This window comes from Octodon degus, unplaced genomic scaffold (genome assembly GCF_000260255.1).
Source record: "Octodon degus isolate 3935 unplaced genomic scaffold, OctDeg1.0 scaffold00028, whole genome shotgun sequence".
NCBI classification, from domain to species: Eukaryota; Metazoa; Chordata; class Mammalia; order Rodentia; family Octodontidae; genus Octodon; species Octodon degus.
Genome location: NW_004524604.1, coordinates 17278570 through 17299964, shown reverse-complemented (window position 1 = coordinate 17299964; position 21395 = coordinate 17278570). Strand labels below are relative to the sequence as shown.

Genomic DNA, 21395 nt, shown 5'->3' with positions numbered 1-21395 from the left:
CATGGTGGCGCACGCCTGTAATCCCAGCTCTTGGGAAGCTATAAACAGGTGGATCACTATGAGTCTGATCTAGTAGTGAGACTCTGAACACCCTGTAGACCCTTCCCTAAAATACAAAAAATAAAAATAAAAATAAAAGAACTGCACTTTGCCAATGGCCTGAGTGTTGGAGAAAGTAAGATCAGAAGAATTTTGACTATGTTAGGTTTGAATTTTATTACATCAGATAGTGATAGGTATGCCAAATAGGCAGGTCTATAAAATAACTGTTTTCATTAGTACTGGTACATTCCCTACATAATAAGAATAAAAGAAAATTGTCTTTATATGTTTACCTTCTTTAGACTATATCCTGCATGAAATATAATTGGTGGCAGTAAAACATTGAAGAAGATTTCTGGGTCAAATGTCATCTGCCAGAAAAAGAGCAAAAAACAGTTAGAATTATGTTCCTTTAGGCCATTAAAATGTATTTTAAAAACTCAATTATAGTCAATTTTGTTAAGCTTGTATGAAGCATGTAAGCACTATTAAATTACAAGATAAAAATAGAATAAGATATAAATTTGGAAATTCATAAGTGTAATATAATATAAGCAATATTTTAAATGCAAAAATGTATAATTTTTCTCTTATTGCTAACAATAACAGTAGCCATAAAAATTTAACGAACTGTCACTAGGGAAAAGTTTTTTCTTTTGATATTAATTCTTCCTATTTGAAATATTTTCATTATATTTTTTTCTGATATAAGAACTTAGTAGTGCTCAGCTATTTCAGCTTCACTAGGATTTATTTATAATTTTTCATAAATAAGAAAAACTATGAAAATGTAGACTTCATTTTCTCCACTTTTCCTACTCCAAAATTTAAAATATTTTCCAGATTGTGGGAAGCACATTTGAAAATGAAAATAGATTTTTGTACTACTTCTTTTTTGCTTTTTATTTACATTTTAAATCAAAGTTGATCAAAAACCATGTATGAATTGGTATGAAGTACAAATGAAATGAGTTATATAAATTCTTGGGTCCAGTATCCACTGTAGTGTTTGGTAATCTGAAAGTAACATGTCACTTAACCTTCAAAACTGTCCTTGCCTCTCCCTGGCTCCTTTTACCTATTGTCTTTCTCCTTCCCCTCTCCTCACCTCTCTTACATGCTGTCACTTACTATTTCACCACTAGCACTTTCTCACCATTAGTCTTTCATCTGTATGGATTTCGCAACTATAATTTGCACTTTCCTCTCCTGTATGTCGCTAATCCTACTCCACTCTGACGCTGGATCTAAAGTGAATTTCCTATAAAATCTTCGTGGTCTCCTAGGCTATGCTCTTTTGTGTTTCTGCACCATGCTGGGTCTTCCTTATAGCACCTGTGTTTTGTGACCTATTTTGCATGTTTATTGATCTGTGTTTGAACATTTCCCTGCTATACTGGGAGCTTGTTGAGGATCACAATGGTGCCTGAATCAATTCTGATTAGCCTCAATCCCTCCCCAATGACGTGTTGTTGCCTAATACATTATTGATCCTCCAGTATCATCCCACCCATGAGAGTGGGGTGTAATGGACTAGAGGCCTCTCGGGCACTGGCACGGTCACAGACTGGCTGACTTTCAGTAGGTGACAGCTCTTGGTTCCCCAGGGGTCCTGAAGCCTGTAAAGCTTTCCCTTCTGCAGAAAGGAGGCTAGAGCTAGATCTCTAAACCTCATCTTGTCACACACACCCTCTCTGAGCATTTAACATGTTCGTCAATTACAGGAAGGAGAATAACTGATTTTCTGCCCAACCTTGCTTTTAGTCAGGCCTGTGTACTTATGCTTTCTTGTCTTAAATAATGGTTTCGTCCATGCTGTATTTTTTTTCTAGTTCCATCAATTTTTATTTTTACTTTTTATTATTTATTTATTTATTTATTTATTGCAGAACCAGGATTGAACTCAGGACCCTGCGCTGGCCAGGCAAATGCTTATTCTACTGAGCTATCTCCCTGGCTCCCTTATCAATTTTTAATTTTTTTAATTTTTTGAAGAGAGTAAAAATGATATTAAAATACCTAATATTTGAATGATATTAAAATACCTAGTTATAAATGATACAGAATTTCACTAGACAAAATAATATGAATTGGGCAGTGTTTGTTGTATTGCATGGTGTCATCCATGTTATTTTCACTTCTTCCACTAAAATGTCCACTTTTGTAGCTAAGAACTCGTCCTTATACTGGTATGTTTCTCCACCTGGTAGCTAGTTCGGTTCTTGGCTGGAATATGTTGTATAGTTTATTCACTGATTGGTGGGAGCGCTTGTAGTAGCCTCAGCTCTCTCTGAACCTTCCATGGCATATCCAAATGCAGGTATCATATTATGGACACTAGCTACGCCCAAACACCAGGGAAAAAGAATGAGGTCAGCAAGCAGAAAGGAGGAGACGTTTCCATGGCAGCCCATGTGCCTGTGCCCCCCACCCTCGGGGTACATCACTGATACTCTTAGTCCTCACAGGAAAAATAAGATGAAGAATTCATGCATTTCATCCTTAGGCCACCACTGCAGGCAGCAAAGTAAGCATTATGAATGGTACATAAATCCATTTACGGAAGAGGAAGCAGAGGTTTAGAGAGGCTTCAGCTTGTCAAGGTTGGGCAGCTAGTAATCGATAGAAGTGAGATTTGAGATTTACATTATATTCTCCAAATCTTTCTCACATACTGTATACTTTTAAAAAAGAGTAAGTCTACCTTCTTAAATAGTGAACTATTTAAGATTTATTCCTCCAGTATTTTGCTGCTCTTGAGGGAATTTTGTTAGCAGAGTTGTAAACAAAGTATGTTGTTAAATGTAACTTTAGACAATTTACTTCAGTGTCATTTTCTAAAAATGATTGGCTCCTATCAGGTAGGAAAATTTATTTGTTTAATCATCTAAAACAAACTCCTTGCCCTGGGATCTGTACTAGACACCAAGACAGAATGGTGACCAAGACCAAGCTCTTGCCCTTGGGAACCTCCCTGATAGTGAACAGAGATGAAACCAACTGCTTAGCTACCTGCTAACCAAACTGACCAATAATCCCTCTGAGTCACAACAAGCACTGTGAAGAAAATGATGAGGGATAACCTGGATTTGGGTTTAGGATGGTGGTCAGGGAGGGCTCCCTGGGAGGAGACCTGTAACCTGAGATACAAAAGCAGAAAAGGGGCCATCCATAGGTGAGGAGATGAGAGAAGAGAAACCCAGACAGACAGAAGAATACACGCATGCGGAGCTGTGAGGCAGGATGTGCCTGCATGTGTCTGAGGATGTGCAGGAAGGCTGGTATAGCTGGGCAGAGCAGCCAAAGATGGGAGAGTGGGGAGGTGAGCCCGGAGGGGAGGAAGGTGGCACTGGCAAGATGGAAGAGGTACATGCACAGGTTTGAAGCAGGTGTGTGAAAGGACTTGATTTGTGCTTTAAGAGACTCATTTGAGTGACTGCTCCATAATCCAGGTGAGAGGCGATGGCAGTCCAGGGGAAGAGGACAGCTTCCAGACACACTGAGACAGAACGGACAGTCGCTAGAGTAAGTGTTAGGAATAACAGGAAAGGAAGAAACCACTTCTAGGGTTTTTGCCTATGGAACTAAGAAAGCCTAAGGTCTGCTAAGCAGTAGCAGCTCTTTAATCTCTGGTTTTGGGGCTGGTGAGATGGCTCAGTGGTCTAAAGCAGCTACTTAGAACAAGCTTAGCAAAGCACAGGGAATGCGGTTCAATCCCCAGCACCACATGCCAGCCAGCCCCGCCCCCTGGTGGGCTGAGCTGGCCACACACACACACACACACACACACACACACACACACACAAATAAATAAATTTAATTTAAAAAAAAATTTAAAAAAAAATCTCTGGTTTCCTCTCAGTATCTTATATTCCACAGTTTTAGAAAAGTTGTATATTCTGCATGATGCAGACAAGATTAAATTCTAGTTATTTCTTTTGTTACATTGGCTCATTCAAAACGCCCGAGTCAAAAAAGTCCCTTTAAGAGCAATAATCAACACAGAATGTAAAAATGATTTATCTGTTCCAGATAAAAAGGTAGATTATTTTTCTTAGATAATTAGCCTAAGTTTTCCAGGATAATTATAATTTATAATTATGTTTTATAATTTATTCTAGGCTCTTAACACCTCTCTGTCTGGGTCTAGAAATCTTACAACTGCTTTTGGTTAGAGGCAGTAGTATTTCAACATCACGTTTTAGCTCCTGAATCTCTAGCTTTTCCTTCTCTTTTATTTTTTTCTTTTATGTATTCAGTACAGGGTCTACAGGGTCTCACTGCACAGATTGGACTCGTAGTGGTCTTCCTCTTTTCAGGCTCCCAAGTGCTGGGATTACAGGCGCGCACCACCAAGTCCAGTCTCAGTCGCCATCCCAGCGCACCCCGGGGTGGGGCCAGCACAGCATGTGGTGCAGGGATCGAACCCCAGCTGATGGGCTTTGCCTAAGCAGGTGCTTTAGTCCACTCAGCTATTTGGCCAGCCCTTCTCTAGCTTTTAATGTATGAAGCGAGAGTCAGTTAATCTAAAAGCAAATCATTTCAGCTCTAGGTTTCTTCTGTTACCTAAATTATCTAGAGTGGATTTAAAGGTGGACACTCAGAGCCAAGCAGCCTGGATTCACATCCCAGCTTCCCCGAGTTTGGTGGCCGCTTAAGTCTCTGGGCTTCAACTGCTCATCTTTACCCCAAATACAGTATCGTGATACCTAATAACAAGGTGGTTATGAGAGATAAATGAATTAATAAGGGTAAAGTTTTTGCAGAAATGGCTGACGGCCAGCACTTATATTTATTATGAATAAAGTGTATGAATAAATATTTTCGAGTCTTTGGGAAAAAAAAAAAAAAGGCTTTTCAAGAACTCTTGAAGGTTAAAATATGTGAAGATTTTAATTCTCCTTCTAAGCCATTCTCTTTTCTAAGATGAGCAGATACACCGCTGTTTATTTATCTTTTATGAGGCTTCCTCAGGAGTAGAGCAAGTTGAATAAAGTTTTTAACATACAGATGTATGAAGCAGCGCAGCTGTGGTCGCTGGGAGGGAGGCACGCAGTGGCACAGCCTCCAGGCGGAAAACCGAGGGCCTCAGCACTTTGCAAGCCTCAGGTTAATCACTCAACAAGAACATTTCAATAACCAGAACGCCCCATTTCCTGTGTGCAGGTTAACTAATGCGCTATTGAATTATATTTTCTGGATCAGCCACACGAAACTGGCAGGCCGGCAATGGCACGCAGTATATGAGGATTTATTTGTATATACAAAACAGATTTGTGTTCCTTTCAGACATGCTGTAAGCTTAGGAACCGCTAAATCAGAGTTCTGGGAGTAACTCCAAACCCAGACAATTTCTCAGAAGTGGCTGGATCTGCCGCTGTACTAACAGCTAGATGGGAATTATACTTGTCATGTTTCTGAGACTTTAGGTTCAAACCATAGTTTCAGAGGTGAGGCTGTCTTCAAAGCCCAAACAATGACATTTTCCTTTTTTACAATATGAAGGAAATAAATCTATGTGAGACAGTGAAACAAAAGAGCAAAATGCTAAACATTTTCAGTAGGAGGACTTCCATTAGTCTTTTACAGACAAGCTCTAGCCAACAGAAATTTCTGTGACCGTGGAAATATTCTACAACTGTACTGTACAATATGGTGGCCAAAGCCACATGACCTATTACTTTAAGCACCTGACCTGTATCTAATGCAACTGAAGGAGTGAAACACTACTTTTAACATTTGTGGCTAATGACAATCAGTATATTTATAGATGGTTACCAGAATTTAAAATTTATGTCATTTACTTTTTTAAATGTTCTATTATACTACATGGTGTGACTAATTTGGAAAAGACCTGAGACTTGGGATGAAAGCATGGCGTATGTTTTACAGAAGCGGTGAGATTTTTAACTATAGAGTTCAAATATTAAAGCTAATATGGGGGATAGCATATGTTTGGAATGATGCAGTGTATTTTAAATATTACCCATGTATGCACAAATATTTGGCTAGAAATCACCCCGGTATGTGTCCACGCTGATGAAGAGCTAGAACATTTCCAAGAGTAGCCTGAGTATACCAAGTTTGATGCCCAAGATCATCCGAAGGTTATAAACACAAATTCTATTTTCAGCTGAGTATTAGGGCAAACAACAACTCAGTGTGACTTATGTGAGAAGAAACATCAGTGTATGATGAACTGCTAAATAAATAGGCCCTAAAGTAACCACCCTAGTGAGCAACAGTGATGTACGTGGCCTGGTCCTTCCAAAGGGATCTTTTAAAAGCATTGTTTCATCAGTTCTGACAACATTCCTGAGTGGTGGCTGCCAGATGCAGTCATCCCCATCTTCTAGAGACAGGGGAAGAAACTCACGGCATGCCCAGTGTCAATCACCATGACAGGGACATCAGTGGGAATTAAATATAGATGCGCAGCACACTAATGGTGCTTTCCAGGGGAACGCTGGGCTAACATGACTACTTTAAGCAAAATTTAGGACTAAGAACTAGACTTTTATTATTTTGGCAATGGCTAATTCCTTGGACAAGTAAACACTGTTAGCACAATAATATGTTCAATAACCTTCAATGCTTTATTCATTAAAAATTTAGCAGTCCTCTTCATGCTGTAAGGAATATGAAGAAACTATAAATGATAGAAGCTGATTCCACGAAGGCGATGGGCAAAGAAAGAAAAACGCTGTACAGTTGTAGACATGAGGCTTTCAGGTAAGATGGCATGGAGCTCTTCAGGACAGAGACACTGCTTTGAGCTTCTGAGTCAGCAAGAATACTTGATTTTGAAACGGAAAACAAGCTGGGCTTTGAAGGATAGGGAGGAGGTGAATCTACCCATGGAACCCCCACACCCGCTGCTGTGATCTTTTGGCTTCTTTGGGGCAGCGGACAAGGTTCCCCAAGCCACAGAGAAAGCTAGCAGCTTCCTGGAGTTTCAGTTACAGTGGGTAGCAAGTAATTTAAATCATTTTAAATATTAAAATTAGTGTAGATGTGTTTAAAAGTAAAATTCCAGACCTGTATGCATCTTGAATATGAATAGGAGACTTCAAAGAAAACTTGGCTCTGTCAGGACAGGCAGCTTCGAGAAGCGCCTAAAACTACTGAAGGATATGTGTTTTCTTTCTCCATCTTTTTCTTTTTTTCTCTTAGACATAGGTTCTTGCTCTGTAGTCTGTCCTGGCCTTGAAGTCACTATGAAGCCTAGGGTGGCCTCAAACTCACAGCAACACTCCTACCTCAGCCTCCCTAGTACTAGGATTACAGGCATGCCCCACAATGCCCAGCCAAGGTGTGTGCATTTTCTTTTCTCTGCCTCAAATTGTTTTGCATTGAGAAGCACCAGAGTGAGAGAAAGAAGGGTGGACTCAGAAAACATAGTAAGATATACCATGTATTGACCAGATTGGTTATCTAACTTGATGTCTTAGAGCTGCAGTTTTTCATTTGCACCATAACCACGAAAATATCTACATCCTACAGTTGCATTTAAAGAGTAGCTATGCAAATGAATTTAAAATTTCTGGTTGGCACAGCCTTGAAAGAAAATGTTGAAGTAATGTTTGCGGGTAGGAGGCACAGACACATTTGGGGAACAGAAATAGGTAATGGCTCCTAAGAGACAGAGGAAGAGATAAGACCTATTGGGTGGGTGTTACCCAGACTGAGTTTCTCTCAAGTCCACTAGCAATGGATTTAAATTACACTCATTCGAAATGGAAGAAAAGGGGGTCAGGGAGAGGGCTCAGTGGAAGAAGCGCCTCCCTGGCAGGTGCAAGGGCCTGAGTTCAATCCCTGGTTCTGCCAAAAAAAAAAAAAAAAAAAAAAAGGAAGAAAAGTTAAGAACTGTTCTATAATCAGGATTAAATAATAAAGTGCATTGTAAATATGAACTTGTATGATCTCTAAGAAGCACAACTTAACAAGAGCTATCAAAATATTAACTGACTATATCCTTCAATTCAGCAACACCTACTCTGGATTTTTCCTGAAAATTTACTTATATATGTGTGGAATGATATAAGTGCAAAAGTATTCATTGTGGATGAAAGGATGGGAAATAAAACAAAGCAAAACACTGAGGATGACTGGACCCTGGACTGGTTACATATATTGTAATATAACTTATAACAGATTCCTAGAAATTGTTAGAAAAAAAACTATCCATCATTGACATGGTTGCTTTCTAAGATGTATTGGGAAATCAAAATGGCCAAGTACAACAACAGCACGTCTTCTACACAAGGCTGAAAGTGCAACTGGCTCACACGCTCCCCTTCCTTTTCTCCCTGGCTGGGCATGGTGACATGTCCTTATTGTAAAGTGTGGCCACGAGACTGACCAGCTAAATGTGGGCGGAAGTGATACACATCCCTTCCAAGCCAGGCCTCTAAAAATTCCCCTCATCTCTGATGTTTTCCTTCATTTGTCAGCTCGTGTAAAACATCTAGCAAAGGTTCCTAAAACATCCCATCTAAGGCCTCATTGTTTCTCCTTGCTTTGTATGCGTACCTTTCTAATCCCTGTACCTATTTTTCTCTAGTTGCAAAACCAGGTAGGCAAAAGAGAGGATATTGAATGAACCCCTCAGTTCCCAACATACTTTTCTGAATTTTTTGTCCGTTATCCATGTAGATGGATTACCTGCTGAAAAGCATTTTTCTTGCTTAAAATGATGTTGTACGTAGACTAGTTTACAGGGAATTCAAGATTAGCTTGAAGAGAAAACTTTTTCAGGCTGACGTCAGCAGAAAGAGAACAAAATAACGTTAATGGAAAAGTGTCTCTGACAGAAGGGAAAGAAAGGAACCCAGGAGACTCGAACCTCTAGCTCAAGTATTTACTAACGACAACCAAAAAAAACCCCAGTCATATGGTATGGAGGAATGGCAGGGTTTTCAGGTAAAGTAAGAGTGTAAAAAACAAAACAAAAAAAATTACCCAGAGAGCTATGGTTTTGTACCTGGTGGAGGACAGAGAAAATCTGATTGGGGAAGAGCTGACTCCACAAGGGCTGGAAGGGTCAGAAAACCCGAGGGCTGTTAAAGCTACAGCTCAAGAAGTCTGAGGGGGCCAGTCAAATAGCTCAGCGGATTAAAGCACTTGCAAGCAGGTGTTGGGGGGGTGTGTTTGATCTTTGGGCCTGTCCGTCACTGGGGGCGTGCTGAGACAGCAATTGAGACTGTGCGTGGTGGCGTGCGCCTGTAATCCCAGCTCTTGGTAGGCTGTAAACAGGCAGATCACTACGAGTCTGATCTAGTAGTGAGACCCTGAACACCTTGTAGGTCCTTCCCTAAAATACAGAGAGGAAAAAAAAAAAAAAAAAAGAGGAAAAAGTCTGAGGTGTATGTGAGATACTGGGAAATATGTGCTGGGTAGGAAGAACAAGACCCAGGAGAACGCCCAGAAACTTGGACAGAAACCGCTGCTCTGTGAGATTCCAGATTTAGTGAATACAAACATAGCAAGCAGCGTTGCTGAAACTTCGGAGGAATAGTAAGTGCTTTCTCTAATACCTTCTTAGTACTGTATCTTGGGCATACTTTTTCACAATTCTTCATTATGTATCTGAAATTTGATAAGAACAGTCGGGGCAAGAATGCCAATTTCTAAAATAACCTGTGTTTTTACACTTGGCTGACCTGGACACAAGCTGGGGAGAAGCTGACTCTACCTTAACCCTGATGTCAGTTACTAAAAAGAAGGCCTTTGAGAAGCCAAAAGAAATGCTTTGGATTTTATAATTTCGAAGTGTTTGCTGATCCTTTCTGGCTGACTCCAACAACAAAGAGGTGAATGCTGGAGATTATGTGGTGAGAAAGTAGTTTTGCCCCAGGATCTCCTCAGAGGGGCAGGGGAACGGTGCACTTTCTCCAGACCTTAGAGATGCCTCCCAGAAGGAAAAGGGGAAAGACAGCAGGGGGAAAGAAAGGGGCAAGATCCCAAGAAGAAAGGCAGGAGTGGTCAAGACAGACCGTGAAAACAGCAAAGTGTTAAAAGAACTACGCTAAGATGCTAAGTAAGTTTTGAGAGTTGAAAAAGTGATCAGAGTAATTTATGTATTTATATTATGTTGTATTATATTTAAAATGAATCAGTGTTTTTAAAGTAAAGTAAAATAGTATTCAGGCAGCAGGAGTGGGTGCTTTGTGATGTGGCTCAAGCCCTGCACTAGTCAAGCGCTCCACCCCTGACCAGTATCACCTCCCTTCAAACAGACCTTAAAAATGTGAGAGTTGAAATTTCTCCCTCTTCCTTCCCAAAAAGTGACAGATTCCCAAAATTGGTGTCCTGTCCCTCCATAACTGTATTCTTATACTTCATATGTACTGTCAACAAATAACTGATATTATTTGTCCATAATTTTTATGTACAAATAATTTTATAGAAATTTAATAAATGCATTCTGTACCTTGATTTTTACATTCACCTTCACTTCTGAGATTTATCTTTTTTTTTTTTTTTTTTTTTTTTTTGTGTGGAACCGGGGATTGAACTCAGGCCCTTGCACTTGCCACGGAAACACTTATTCCACTGAGCCATCTCCCCAGTCCCTATCTATATTAACATACATGTAGATCTTGTCCATCCAGCTGAACTACTATGCATTGTTCTATGGGGTGAACATATCAAGATTTATTTCTATTTTTTCCCTTCTCTTTGATATGTTCTTAACTTGTTTTATGCTTTCTGCCATTAGTAAAAATACTGCAATGGATATGTTTATACTTAAGTCTTTGTAGACATGTGAGTGTCTCTCTACTAGCGCAGATGCTAAATTATAATATTATTAAATTATAAGGTATGCAAATCCTCAACTTTAATTGGTATTGTCAGATCCTTTAAAGTGGTTGTACCAATTTATACTCACATAGTAGGTTATTACTATGGTATTTCTGCACTTTTTCTATAATATTTCTTTTTTTTTTTTTGCGGAACCAGGGATTGAACTCAGGCCCTTGAGCTTTCCAGGGAAGCACTTATTCTACTGAGCCATCTCCCCAGCCTCTATAACATTTCTATAGTACTAGTCAACACCTGATATTGAAATATACTTGTTGGTAAGCTGATGAGGTATAAAATAATTGTACCTCATTTGTTACTTCGTAGTTCGCATCACTAATGAGTTGGGCATATGTTGCCTCTATCATCTTTTTTCATGCCTCTTTGCTGAACTTTCTAATCATTTCTTTTACCCACTGTCACCTTTTCTTTTTGATTAGTTTCTCACAGAGTCTGGCTACTTTTCAGTTTTAGCCTAAATTTCAAGTGCATCCTCTTATTCTGTTTTTTTTTTTTTTTTTTTTTGAAACAGGGATTGAACTCAGGCCCTTATGCTTGCCAGGGAAGCGCTTATTCCACTGAGCCATCTCCCTGGCCCCCTATTCTTTTTATTTTTTTAAAGTTGTACTTTTAACTTTGTGATTATTTCCTCTTCATACCAAAGATTTTAACTTCAAATTTGTAAAATGTATTCATTTTACCTTATTATTTGAGCTTTTGGTGATAGCTTTAAAATTCTGTATACTATTCTGATGTTATAAATATATCAACTCAAACTTTCTAATTTGCTTTTTATTGTATTTTTAAAAAATCATTTATTTATTTATCTATTTGGTACAGGGTCTTGCTACACAACTCAAACTTGTAGTGATCCTCCTATCTCAGGCTTCCCACCACTGGGATTGTAGGCATGTAACCACCACGCCTGGTTCAGTGGCCGGCACAGCATGTGGTACTTGGGATCAAACCCAGGTCCTTGTGCTTGCCAACCTATCTCCACAGCCCTTTAGCTTGCTTTTTAAAGTTAGGTCTTTAATCCATCTCTACTTTGTTTATGAAATAAAGTAGGGATTCACTCCTTTTTCTTGCAGAGGTACAGCAAATTGCTCCAGAATGGTCATGGATCTTTCCTAGGTCAGCTCTTTCCTCTGGGTTTTGTTGATGCTCACAAACATAAGTAAATTATAGAGCACAGTGACAAGAAAACAATGTAGAGAAAAATAGTGTAAGTTATTGAGAAATTTTGAGAATATAATGCCATTGGGTTGGTTGGGTTTTTTTTAAGTAAGTAAAACTATAAAACTTAGAAATACACCATTGTAAACATACCTATAAAAAGGACACATAAGAACACTGATATTTTATTGGAAGGAGGTAAAAGCTACAATAAAGTGGAGAATTAAGATTGAAACATTTTCAGACTTCTAAACATTTAACTTGGTTGGCATCATGGAATTGAAAGAACGCTGAAATAGGAGTCAGAACAGGTCGGCCTAATTCAAGTTCTACTACAGATCATTCTAAGTAATTTAAGTTTTCAGAGCCCTCTCTATAACATGGGATAATATCTGTTTGCTCCTGGAATTGTGATGTGGTTGAGACAGAAAAGGGAACCACAAAAGCCTTTATAATAACAAGCTACCACAGAAAAAGAAATGTATTATCACTGATAAAATTCAGGATTTATCTTCTTCATTTATCACCTGGTAATTTTACTATTTGTCAATTAATCATCATAATAATTACAACAAAAACAACTCAGACTCTCATTGCATTGCTCAAATTTTAAAATTATCATCTCACTTTTTCTTCAAATAGTCCTTTCACTACAGTGAGCATCCCTTTCTACCGATGGGGAACCAAAGCTGTGCTCTGTGGACTTACTTACTCTGTAAATAACAAGGTTTAAGCTTAAGCTGTAGCTTCTAATTGCAGGTCTATCGCTGTACTGCTAATATGACAACAAAGCCAACAGTTGACACACTTCAAACACTTCATGAGGAACCAGGCCTTTTCTAAGTGCTTTACGTGTATTTTCATCATTTGCAATTCACAATGGCCCCTACCAACTAACAAAGAATATCCTACCTTACAAATGGAGAAGTTGAAGTTTAGAGGGGTTAACTGTCATACCCAAGATCACACAACTGGCATGCAGCTTTGAAACAACTTATGAGACTCTATGGATTGACCGCTAAGCACAGTATCTTAACGACCACCCATGAATGGATTCAGGTCTGTCATTTCCCTGCTGCATCTGTCTCGCATTGGCTGTAAACTCAGAAGAAACCCTTGGGTTTTTAGGGTAATTATGATGGCACCAACTCACCAATGGCCATAAAGAGTATCCTATATTTCCCAGATGGAGCCACTTTTATTATCTGTGTAACTCTTTGCAAAGGTGACCACACATACTGTTTTGAAATATAGAACAGCTCCAGGGGATGCCTGTGGCCCTTGAGTAATTGTTCATAACTTTCTCCTTCTTTCTCAAGTCTCAGGTTGCAAGGTGAATGCTATGCTTAATTTTGACTTTAGACGTCTGACTCCTTTTAACTGGCTGCATACTTGGATTCATTGCTGCTGGTCTCTTGCAGGCCTACTCTCCTTGTGGGAAGACTCTTACCACCTCTCATTAGCTGACATATTGACATAACATCATGATTGTTCTCAAACTGACATGGTATCAGCAGGAGAAGAGAAAGTAACAGCTGGATGTTAGCAGGGTCCAGTCCCCATTTCATGAAGAACTATCCATCCTAGGGACCCAGGCCTCTGGTACAACTGAAACTCTATGCATTAAGAGTGGTTTATTCTTCCCCAATCTGTAGTTGATCTTAACCTTGGCCACACTTTATATTATAGGACAAAGTCACTGGTTCTCCATCATCTCAGAACACACAAGGAGAATCCCAGTCCTAGAGTTTTACCCTGAATATATAGATGGGGTTTGCATTACCTCCGCAAGGCCTGGCTGTGAGGTATGCACACAGCTTTCTCATCACAAGATCACACCAGGGAGCTAACGGCCTGGAGAGGCTGGGCAGGGAAGAGCTGAGTCAGCATCCCCAGTCAGCGCAGGGGATGACTGTGGGGAATAGTGAGTACTTGAGGAGGCTGGCGAGGACATAGTACATTGTGAAATCAGCAGAAAGTATGATCTTAAATTAAGGTGAAACGATGTTTAAATGATACAACCACCTTTAAAAACAGTGCAATTAAAAAAAAATAGAAAATCTTCTTCTATCAGCTTACCTCAGACTTCTTACTCCAAGGGGAACTCTGTGCCCATCAAGGGCAGATGCAGTTGTGGGAGGGGAGAAGGGAGCGGGCTAATACTACAGCATGCTTAACATAGAACATAACTTTTCTTATTTCATTCTGAAGAGCAAGCTGCTAAAGAAGGCATCCCTAATGTCTATATTATAGATAGGAAAATTAGTAAGAGCAATGAACTTGTTCAAGGTTTCAATGCTTTGGAGTACTAAAGATAATTCTTTCCTCGGTCTGACAGCAGAATCTTATACACTTTCATACACTGTGTTTAGAGGCAGATTTTAAACTAAAGATTTGCAGCTTTCATGGGGGATTTTTTGGTGTATTTTTGTTTTTTGAAACAGGTTCTTGGAATGTATTTCAGGCTGGTCTTGAATTCACTATGTAGCCCACCTGGCCTTGAAGTTGTGGTGATTTTCTGCCTCAACATCTGAAATGCTGAGATTACAGGCATGTACCACTAGCATGGCGTAAGAATGGATTTTTAAGACAACTGCTATAGAAAAAGAAGTTTTTAGGGATATTAAAAAAAAAGCCTTTGGTTATTCCTAATTCACCTAAAAATACAATTAAGTAAGAATGTGTTCAGTGGTGTGCTGGTAAATCATCCCCCTAAAGAGAAACAAACAAACATGCCAACAACCCCCAATCATTGGCTTGTAGCTGGCCATTTTCTTTGCTGTCAATATTGCCATGTGCTCTACTGCATGTTCCCAGTGGTTTAGCATCTAGCTCTCCCAGTCCTGAACATGTACTGAATCATCAGCTCTCTAGTGCTGGGAGAAGCCTGCTGTGGCTCTCCACTGGGGACATTTACTCCAGCTCTGTTTTAGCTCAACATGTGGGTCTTGTCTTGGGCATAATCAGTAAGAAGCCTCCTCGCTTATGAATGCTCAGTGTGTGGGACATGGTGAGGAACCACCCAGATTTCCTTTCTTTGAAGACCTGTCACTCCTGTTGGGAGTGTAGTCAGTTCCCTTCAAAAGCTGCAAAACCTGCAGAGAGCCATCTCACCCAAGGTCCCCTCCTTTCCAAATGCAAGAGCAGAGCAATTTGATTGTTCAGAGACCCTGCCATCTGAGGTGAAGTGAGGCTGACTCGGAGGCCCCAGAGCTTCCCAAGGAGCCCAAAAATGCACTGGGCATCGCCGCTTAACTTCCCCATCTGCCACTAAGACTTCCATCCTCCTCTAATTATAGGTGTGGTCTAAGATGCACTTACTAAACATCCTGCCCACTAACTCCATCTCAGGTTGCCTGCTTTCTGGCCAACCAACAGCAACAGTCTGGAGGGCATGGGAAGAAAAGTAAAGATATCCTGGCTTTGTAGCCTGTTCTTGTTCCACACTAGTCTGGGGGAGAACTCCGTAAGTCAGTTTCCAGTTAACCTTGTGATGAGAAAGGGATCTGAGAGAAGCAGAGGAGAGAACCCCCAACTCTGGACAGGCTTCAGTGACAACAGGAGACAGCCTGGTTACCTATCCTGCTGCTTTGTGTGCTGACCCCCATGAGCCAGCTCTGTGTGCACCTGACCCCCGCTGTGTAAACTGCTGAGGAGGAGCTTCTTCCTGACATGAGTAGACAAGGGAATGGAGCCAATAGAACTGTATGTATAACCAACCGCCTGCTGGAGACCAGCGATGATAAAGAATAAAACAAGGAGAAAGCAATGAAACATCTGTTTTAAATGCTGTCTACTCTGGCTTAAAGCATAATGGGAAATCTCTTTTCATTTCCTTCAGTTCCTGTTTTCTGTCTTGTGCTCAGCATTCTGCTTTGCTTTGTTTGTTTTTTAAATAACTTTTTAATTTTTATTTTGAGTATATTGGTTAGATATACACAATGATCACATTCATCATAGGGAATTTGTACTTATGCAGAACACATTCTTTTTTCTTCTTATAATTTCTTCCTATCCCTTTAACCCCTCTTGCCCTCCTCATTTACAAAATTTTGTTTCCATTTTATCTTTCTTTATCACCCCCATACCTTTCCCTAGTTTCCATTTCCTTTGGACATTTCTTCCTGTTTCACTATACCTATTATACATTTTGGTCTTATTTACCCTTTTGATTTCTCACACCAGAGAAATAGGATATTTACATGTGTCTGATGTATTTCACTTAAGACTATGGCCTCAAGGTGCATCCATTTACCTAGGAATATCTCAAGTTTTTCCTTCTTTATGGCTAGGAAGTACTATTGTATAAAAGGACCACATCTTTTTCTTTTTTCATTCCTCAGTTGATGGGTATTTGGGTTGTTTTCAAGATTTAGGTATTACAAACTATTCTTCTATTAGCATGGGTGCACATATGTCTCTGTGGTATGACTTTTTAAAAAAAAATTCTTCTTAGAAAATAATCAGAAGGGGAATAGATGGTTTGAATAAGACCTAAAATCTCAGTTTATAAAGGAATATCCATACTAATTTCTTGGAAGTGGGAACCAGGGATTGAACTCAGCCCCTTGTGCTTGCCAAGCAAGCTGATATTCTACTGAGCTATCTTCCCAGCCCCTATCCACACTAATTTCTACAGTAGTTATACCAATCTATATTCCCACCAACAGTGGGAAATTATTCCTTTTTCCCCCACAGCCCCTTCAGCATTTGTTGTTGGTTGACTTCTTAATAATAATCATTTTTCTGACATTCTTTCTTTAGTTTGCATCCCTTGAATAACCAGTGAAGCTGAAATTTTTTTCATATACTTGTAATTTGCATTTCTTACTCTGGAAAGTGTGCTTTCATCTCAGATGCCCATTTTTAAACTGGGTCTTTTAATTTGGGGGCTACAATTTTTTTCAATTATTTTTATGTTCTAAACATTAGTCTTTTAACTGAGGGAAAAGTGGCTGAAATTTTTTCCATTCTGTTTGTTATCTTTTTGCTCTATGAGAAGTTTCTTTGTTGTTCAAAAGGTTTTTTTAACAAGATGAGGGCTGGTGAGATGGCTCAGTGGTCTAAAGCACCTACTTAGAACAAGCTTAGCAAAGCACAGGGACCGAAGTTTAATCCCCCAGCACCACATGCCAGTCAGCCCCACCCCCTGGTGGGCTGAGCTGGCCACACACATAAATAAATAAATAAATAAATAAATAAATAGATAGATAAAAAGAATTACCAGCAAGATGAGATCCCAGTTGCTGATTCATGTAGTATTTCCTGTGAGATTGGGTTTTGTTCATGAAATATTTGCCTACACTTCTGTCTTCAAGTGTTTTGCCTATTCTCTCTTCACAGGATTTAGTGTTTCTATTTTAATTTTTTTTGAGGGGGAAGAAGTCTTTTTATTTTTTTTAAATTTTTTTCCCATGATTTTATTGAGAAACAAGTAGTAATGAGACAGTTTCAAACCAAATTGGTAGGACAGTTTCAATAATTAACACATTGCATACATTCTTCCTAGTGGTTAATTGCTGTACAAGATGCAGACATGATATCCTATTTACAAACACCATTAGAACAAATCACTCTATTCATTAAGAGAATGTAACCATATGTCTATCCTAACCACTTTGAATACACAGATACAAAATGGACATTCATCTGTTTTAATATTTAGATCTCTGATCCACTTTGATTTTTAGTTTATTGCATGATAAGACATGGGTCTACTGTTAGTCTTTGGCATGTGGAAAGTCAGTTTTTCCAACACCACTTACAAAAGAGGTTCTTTCTTCCAGTAAACATGCTTGGCCCCTTTATCAGAGGTGGCTAAAAGTGTCTGGAGTTTTTTCTAGATCTTCTAGTTTGTTGCACTGATCCTCAGTTCTATTTTTTTGCCAGTAGAATGCAGCTGACTTTGTAGGATAGTTTAAAGATGAGCACTGTGACTCTCCATGCTTATTATAGGTCTCTTCTGCATCCAAATGAATCTTAGGAATGTTTTATCTAGATCTGTGAGGTATGCTAATGGTATTTGATCAGGACTGCAATAAATCTGCACAGCAATTTTGGGAATATGGCCATTTTTACTATGTTGGTTTTTCCTATTGATGAGCAAGGGATATCTTTCTAATTTCTGATATCTAATTTCCTTTTTTTTAAAATTTTATTTGCATTTATTTTATGCTTAATTTATTCCCGTGCCATAAGTTTTTGTTTCTTCAGTTTCTTCTGGGATATCTTTTTCTTCTGTGCAACTTCCTCTTCTGGTTTGGGAACAATTTGTTCCTTTTCAGTAAGGATCATCTCAATATGGCAGGGGGAGCTCATGTATGGATTAATCCGGCCATGAGCTCTATAAGTACGGCGGCACATCTTGGGTGCTTTGTTCACCTGGATATGTTCAATAACCAGAGAATCTACATCTAAACCCTTAAGTTCAGCATTACTCTCTGCATTTTTAAGCATGTGCAGCAAAAATTCAGCACTCATTTTGGGCCACCGACCCTGTGTCCAGCCCCACTGTTTGGCCTGGGCACACCTACCAACTCCACCATTGTAACGCCGGAATGGTACACATTGCTTCTTTAATGTGACATCCTTGAGATACTTGGTGGCCTTTCGAATATGCATACCCTTGATGGCCTGGACAGTTTCACGCGTTTTCTTAAAGTGAACGTGAAGATTTGAGCCTCTTGATTTGCATGATTTTGTGGGGTTTTCTGGGTCAAGAGAGTAGCGAACCATTTTCACAGGTCACCTAAGGCCACTTACAGGAAGAGCCTAATTTCCTTTTTTGGGAGTAATGTAATTTTCAATGTATAAATCATTTATTTCCTTTGTTAGATTAATTCCTAAGTACTTCTTTTTCTGATACTACTATGAAGTGTGTCATTTCCATGATTTCTCTATCAGTGTTGTTTATTGTTTTTTTACAGGAATGCTATTGATTCTTTTAATGTTGACTGTACTCAGCTATGCTACTAATACAGATTTGGGGGGCTTCTATATAGAGTATTGTCTTCGGCAAATAATAATTTAGCCTCTTCCTTTCCTATCCTTATTCCTTTTCTTTTTCTTATACAATTGCTCTGATTAATGTTTCCAGAGCTACATTAAATAGGAGTAGTGATAGTGTACATTTGTATCATGTTCCTTATTTTAGAGTGGAAGTTCTCAGTTTTTGACTATTTAGTATGATGTTGGCTCTTGGCTTTACATAGATGGCTTTTATCATATTGAGATAAAGACCATCTATACCAATTTTCTTTAGGTGGGTGTGGGATTTTGTCAAATGCTTTTTCCGCAGGATCCAGTTTAAAAAGAGTTTTACATGCTAAACTATCTAAGGAATATAGATGCAGAAATGCTTAATAAGATACTGGCAAACAGAATGAAGCAAATCATCATCATCCCATGATCAAGTGGAATTCATCACAGGCATGCAAGGATGGTTCAACATGTGCAAATCAATAAACATAATGCACGACGTTAACACAGCCAAATCTGTTTTGTTTTGTTTTCTCTCTCCCTGCTCTGCATCTCTTTCTGCCTCACTTCCTACCAGATTACTTGGAGGAAACTTCTAGCACCTCAGCACACTGACTAATAAACAAAAATACCAAAGCCAACATGCTTCACTCAAAGGAAAATAATGCTATATATATTTGGATACAAAATAGCCATTAATTAAGGTGGAACAAGTGAAAAGTAACAACAAATAACATGATAGATATTTACCTCCATCATCTCTTCATTTACAAAGACCTACAGTCTCTACCATTTGCCAGGCATGCTGGACTAAATAGGGACCATTAAATAGAACTAATCTGTGCTCTCTGGTAGCCTATAGTCTAGTAAGGAAACAAGATTAATAAAACAGGGGGCTGAGGAGATGGCTCAGTAGAATAAGCACTTGCCTGGCAAGCACAAGGGTCTGAGTTCAATCCCTGGTTCCACCAAAAAAAAAACAAAGATTAATAAAACAGTATAGTATACATATTCTTACAGTTTAGCTAAGATATAATGGGAGAATGATGGGGTTATGAGGCTATGGGTTTACTATACAAAATAATGGGATGCTGGAATACAGAAGTTTGGAAGCATTTCAGTTGGGGACAAGTGCTCCTATAAAGCTAACCAGCTCTTAAGAACATCCCTGTATCAGGCCAAGAGCACATGCACATATGGCACTTTGAGACTCAGTGTGGAAGACTTCTGACAAGTGGAATTTTTAAAGAAAGATAGTGTGAGGCTGCCCAAACAGCTCAGCAGACTAAAGTTCCTATTTAGGCAGTCCCAAGGACTGGGGTTTGATGATCCCTCACATGCTGTACCAGCCCCATCTGCTGGGGCACACTGAGACAGCGATTGAGACTGGGCGTGGTGGTGAGCATCTAATCCCAGCACTTGGGAGGCTGAAAACAGGAGAATCAATACGAGTCTGATCTGTGTAGTGAGACCCTGTAGACCCTATAGGTCCTGTACTAAAATACAATAAAAAGAAAGTGTTGTGTTTTTGTTTTAGTCTGAACGTGGGAATCTTAATCTCTTATGGAACAGCAGTTGAGAGGTGGGACCTTTTAGGCCAAGAGGACTCTGCCCTCATGAAGGAATCAGTGCTATCATCCCAGTGGTGGATTAGTCACCATGGGAGCAGCTTCCTGATAAAAGATGAATGTGATCTCCTTTCCTCCGTTCATGTTCTCCCACCTTGTGATGCCTTCTACCACATTATAACACAGCAACAAGGCCCTCACCCAATTGCCCCCACAGTCTTGAACATCCCAGCTTCATAACTATGAGCCAACTCAAATTTTGTACTCTATAATTTTCCTGGTGTGTGGTATTATATTATGATTGCCTAATGGATTCAGACAAGTATCAAAAATGGTGAAAACTAAGGTGCAACTCTAATAAAAAATGTTACATTGGTTCCAGAGGTGAGGGGCATCCATATTCTAGGAGGTGGAGAAGATATTATCAATGTGGACTGAGAGAGAGAAGGAGAGAGGGAAGAAGGGAGGTAAAGAAGGAGAGAAGGTGGAAGGGAGGGATAGAGAGAAAGAAAGAGAGAAGAGATAGATTGCTTTTGTGTTTTGTATTGATGTCAACCTTTCTAAATTCTACTTGGGGCTGGCCAGACAGCTCAGCAGATTAAAGCACCTGCTTAGGCAGATGCAGGGACCAAGGTTCGATCCCCAGTGTGCTGTGCTGGCACCTCCCCTGGGGTGTGCTGAGATGACAATTGAGATTGGACGTGGTGTGTGCCTGTAATCCCAGTGCTTGGGAGGCTAAAAACAGGAGAATTACTATGAGTCTGATCTGTGTAGTGAGACCCTGTAGACCTTGTACTAAATACATAAAAATAAATAAGTAAATTCTAC

The 21395-nt window shown here is 39.4% G+C and overlaps 2 protein-coding genes across 2 annotated transcripts in view; both read right to left on the bottom strand.

The window, feature by feature from the left end:
- The window catches only part of Slc9a9 (solute carrier family 9 member A9), a 711270-nt gene that overhangs the window by 653988 nt on the left and 35887 nt on the right, over window positions 1-21395 (bottom strand). The window contains exon 3 of the mRNA XM_012514271.2: window positions 336-413. Coding sequence (XP_012369725.1) covers window positions 336-413 — 78 coding nt within the window. The remainder of the gene's footprint in view (window positions 1-335; window positions 414-21395) is intronic.
- LOC101572110 (60S ribosomal protein L17) lies at window positions 18172-18786 on the bottom strand. Its single transcript, XM_004629206.2, has one exon. It carries the CDS (start codon window positions 18754-18756, stop codon window positions 18202-18204), a length of 555 nt encoding a protein of 184 aa, XP_004629263.1. The 5' UTR covers window positions 18757-18786; the 3' UTR covers window positions 18172-18201.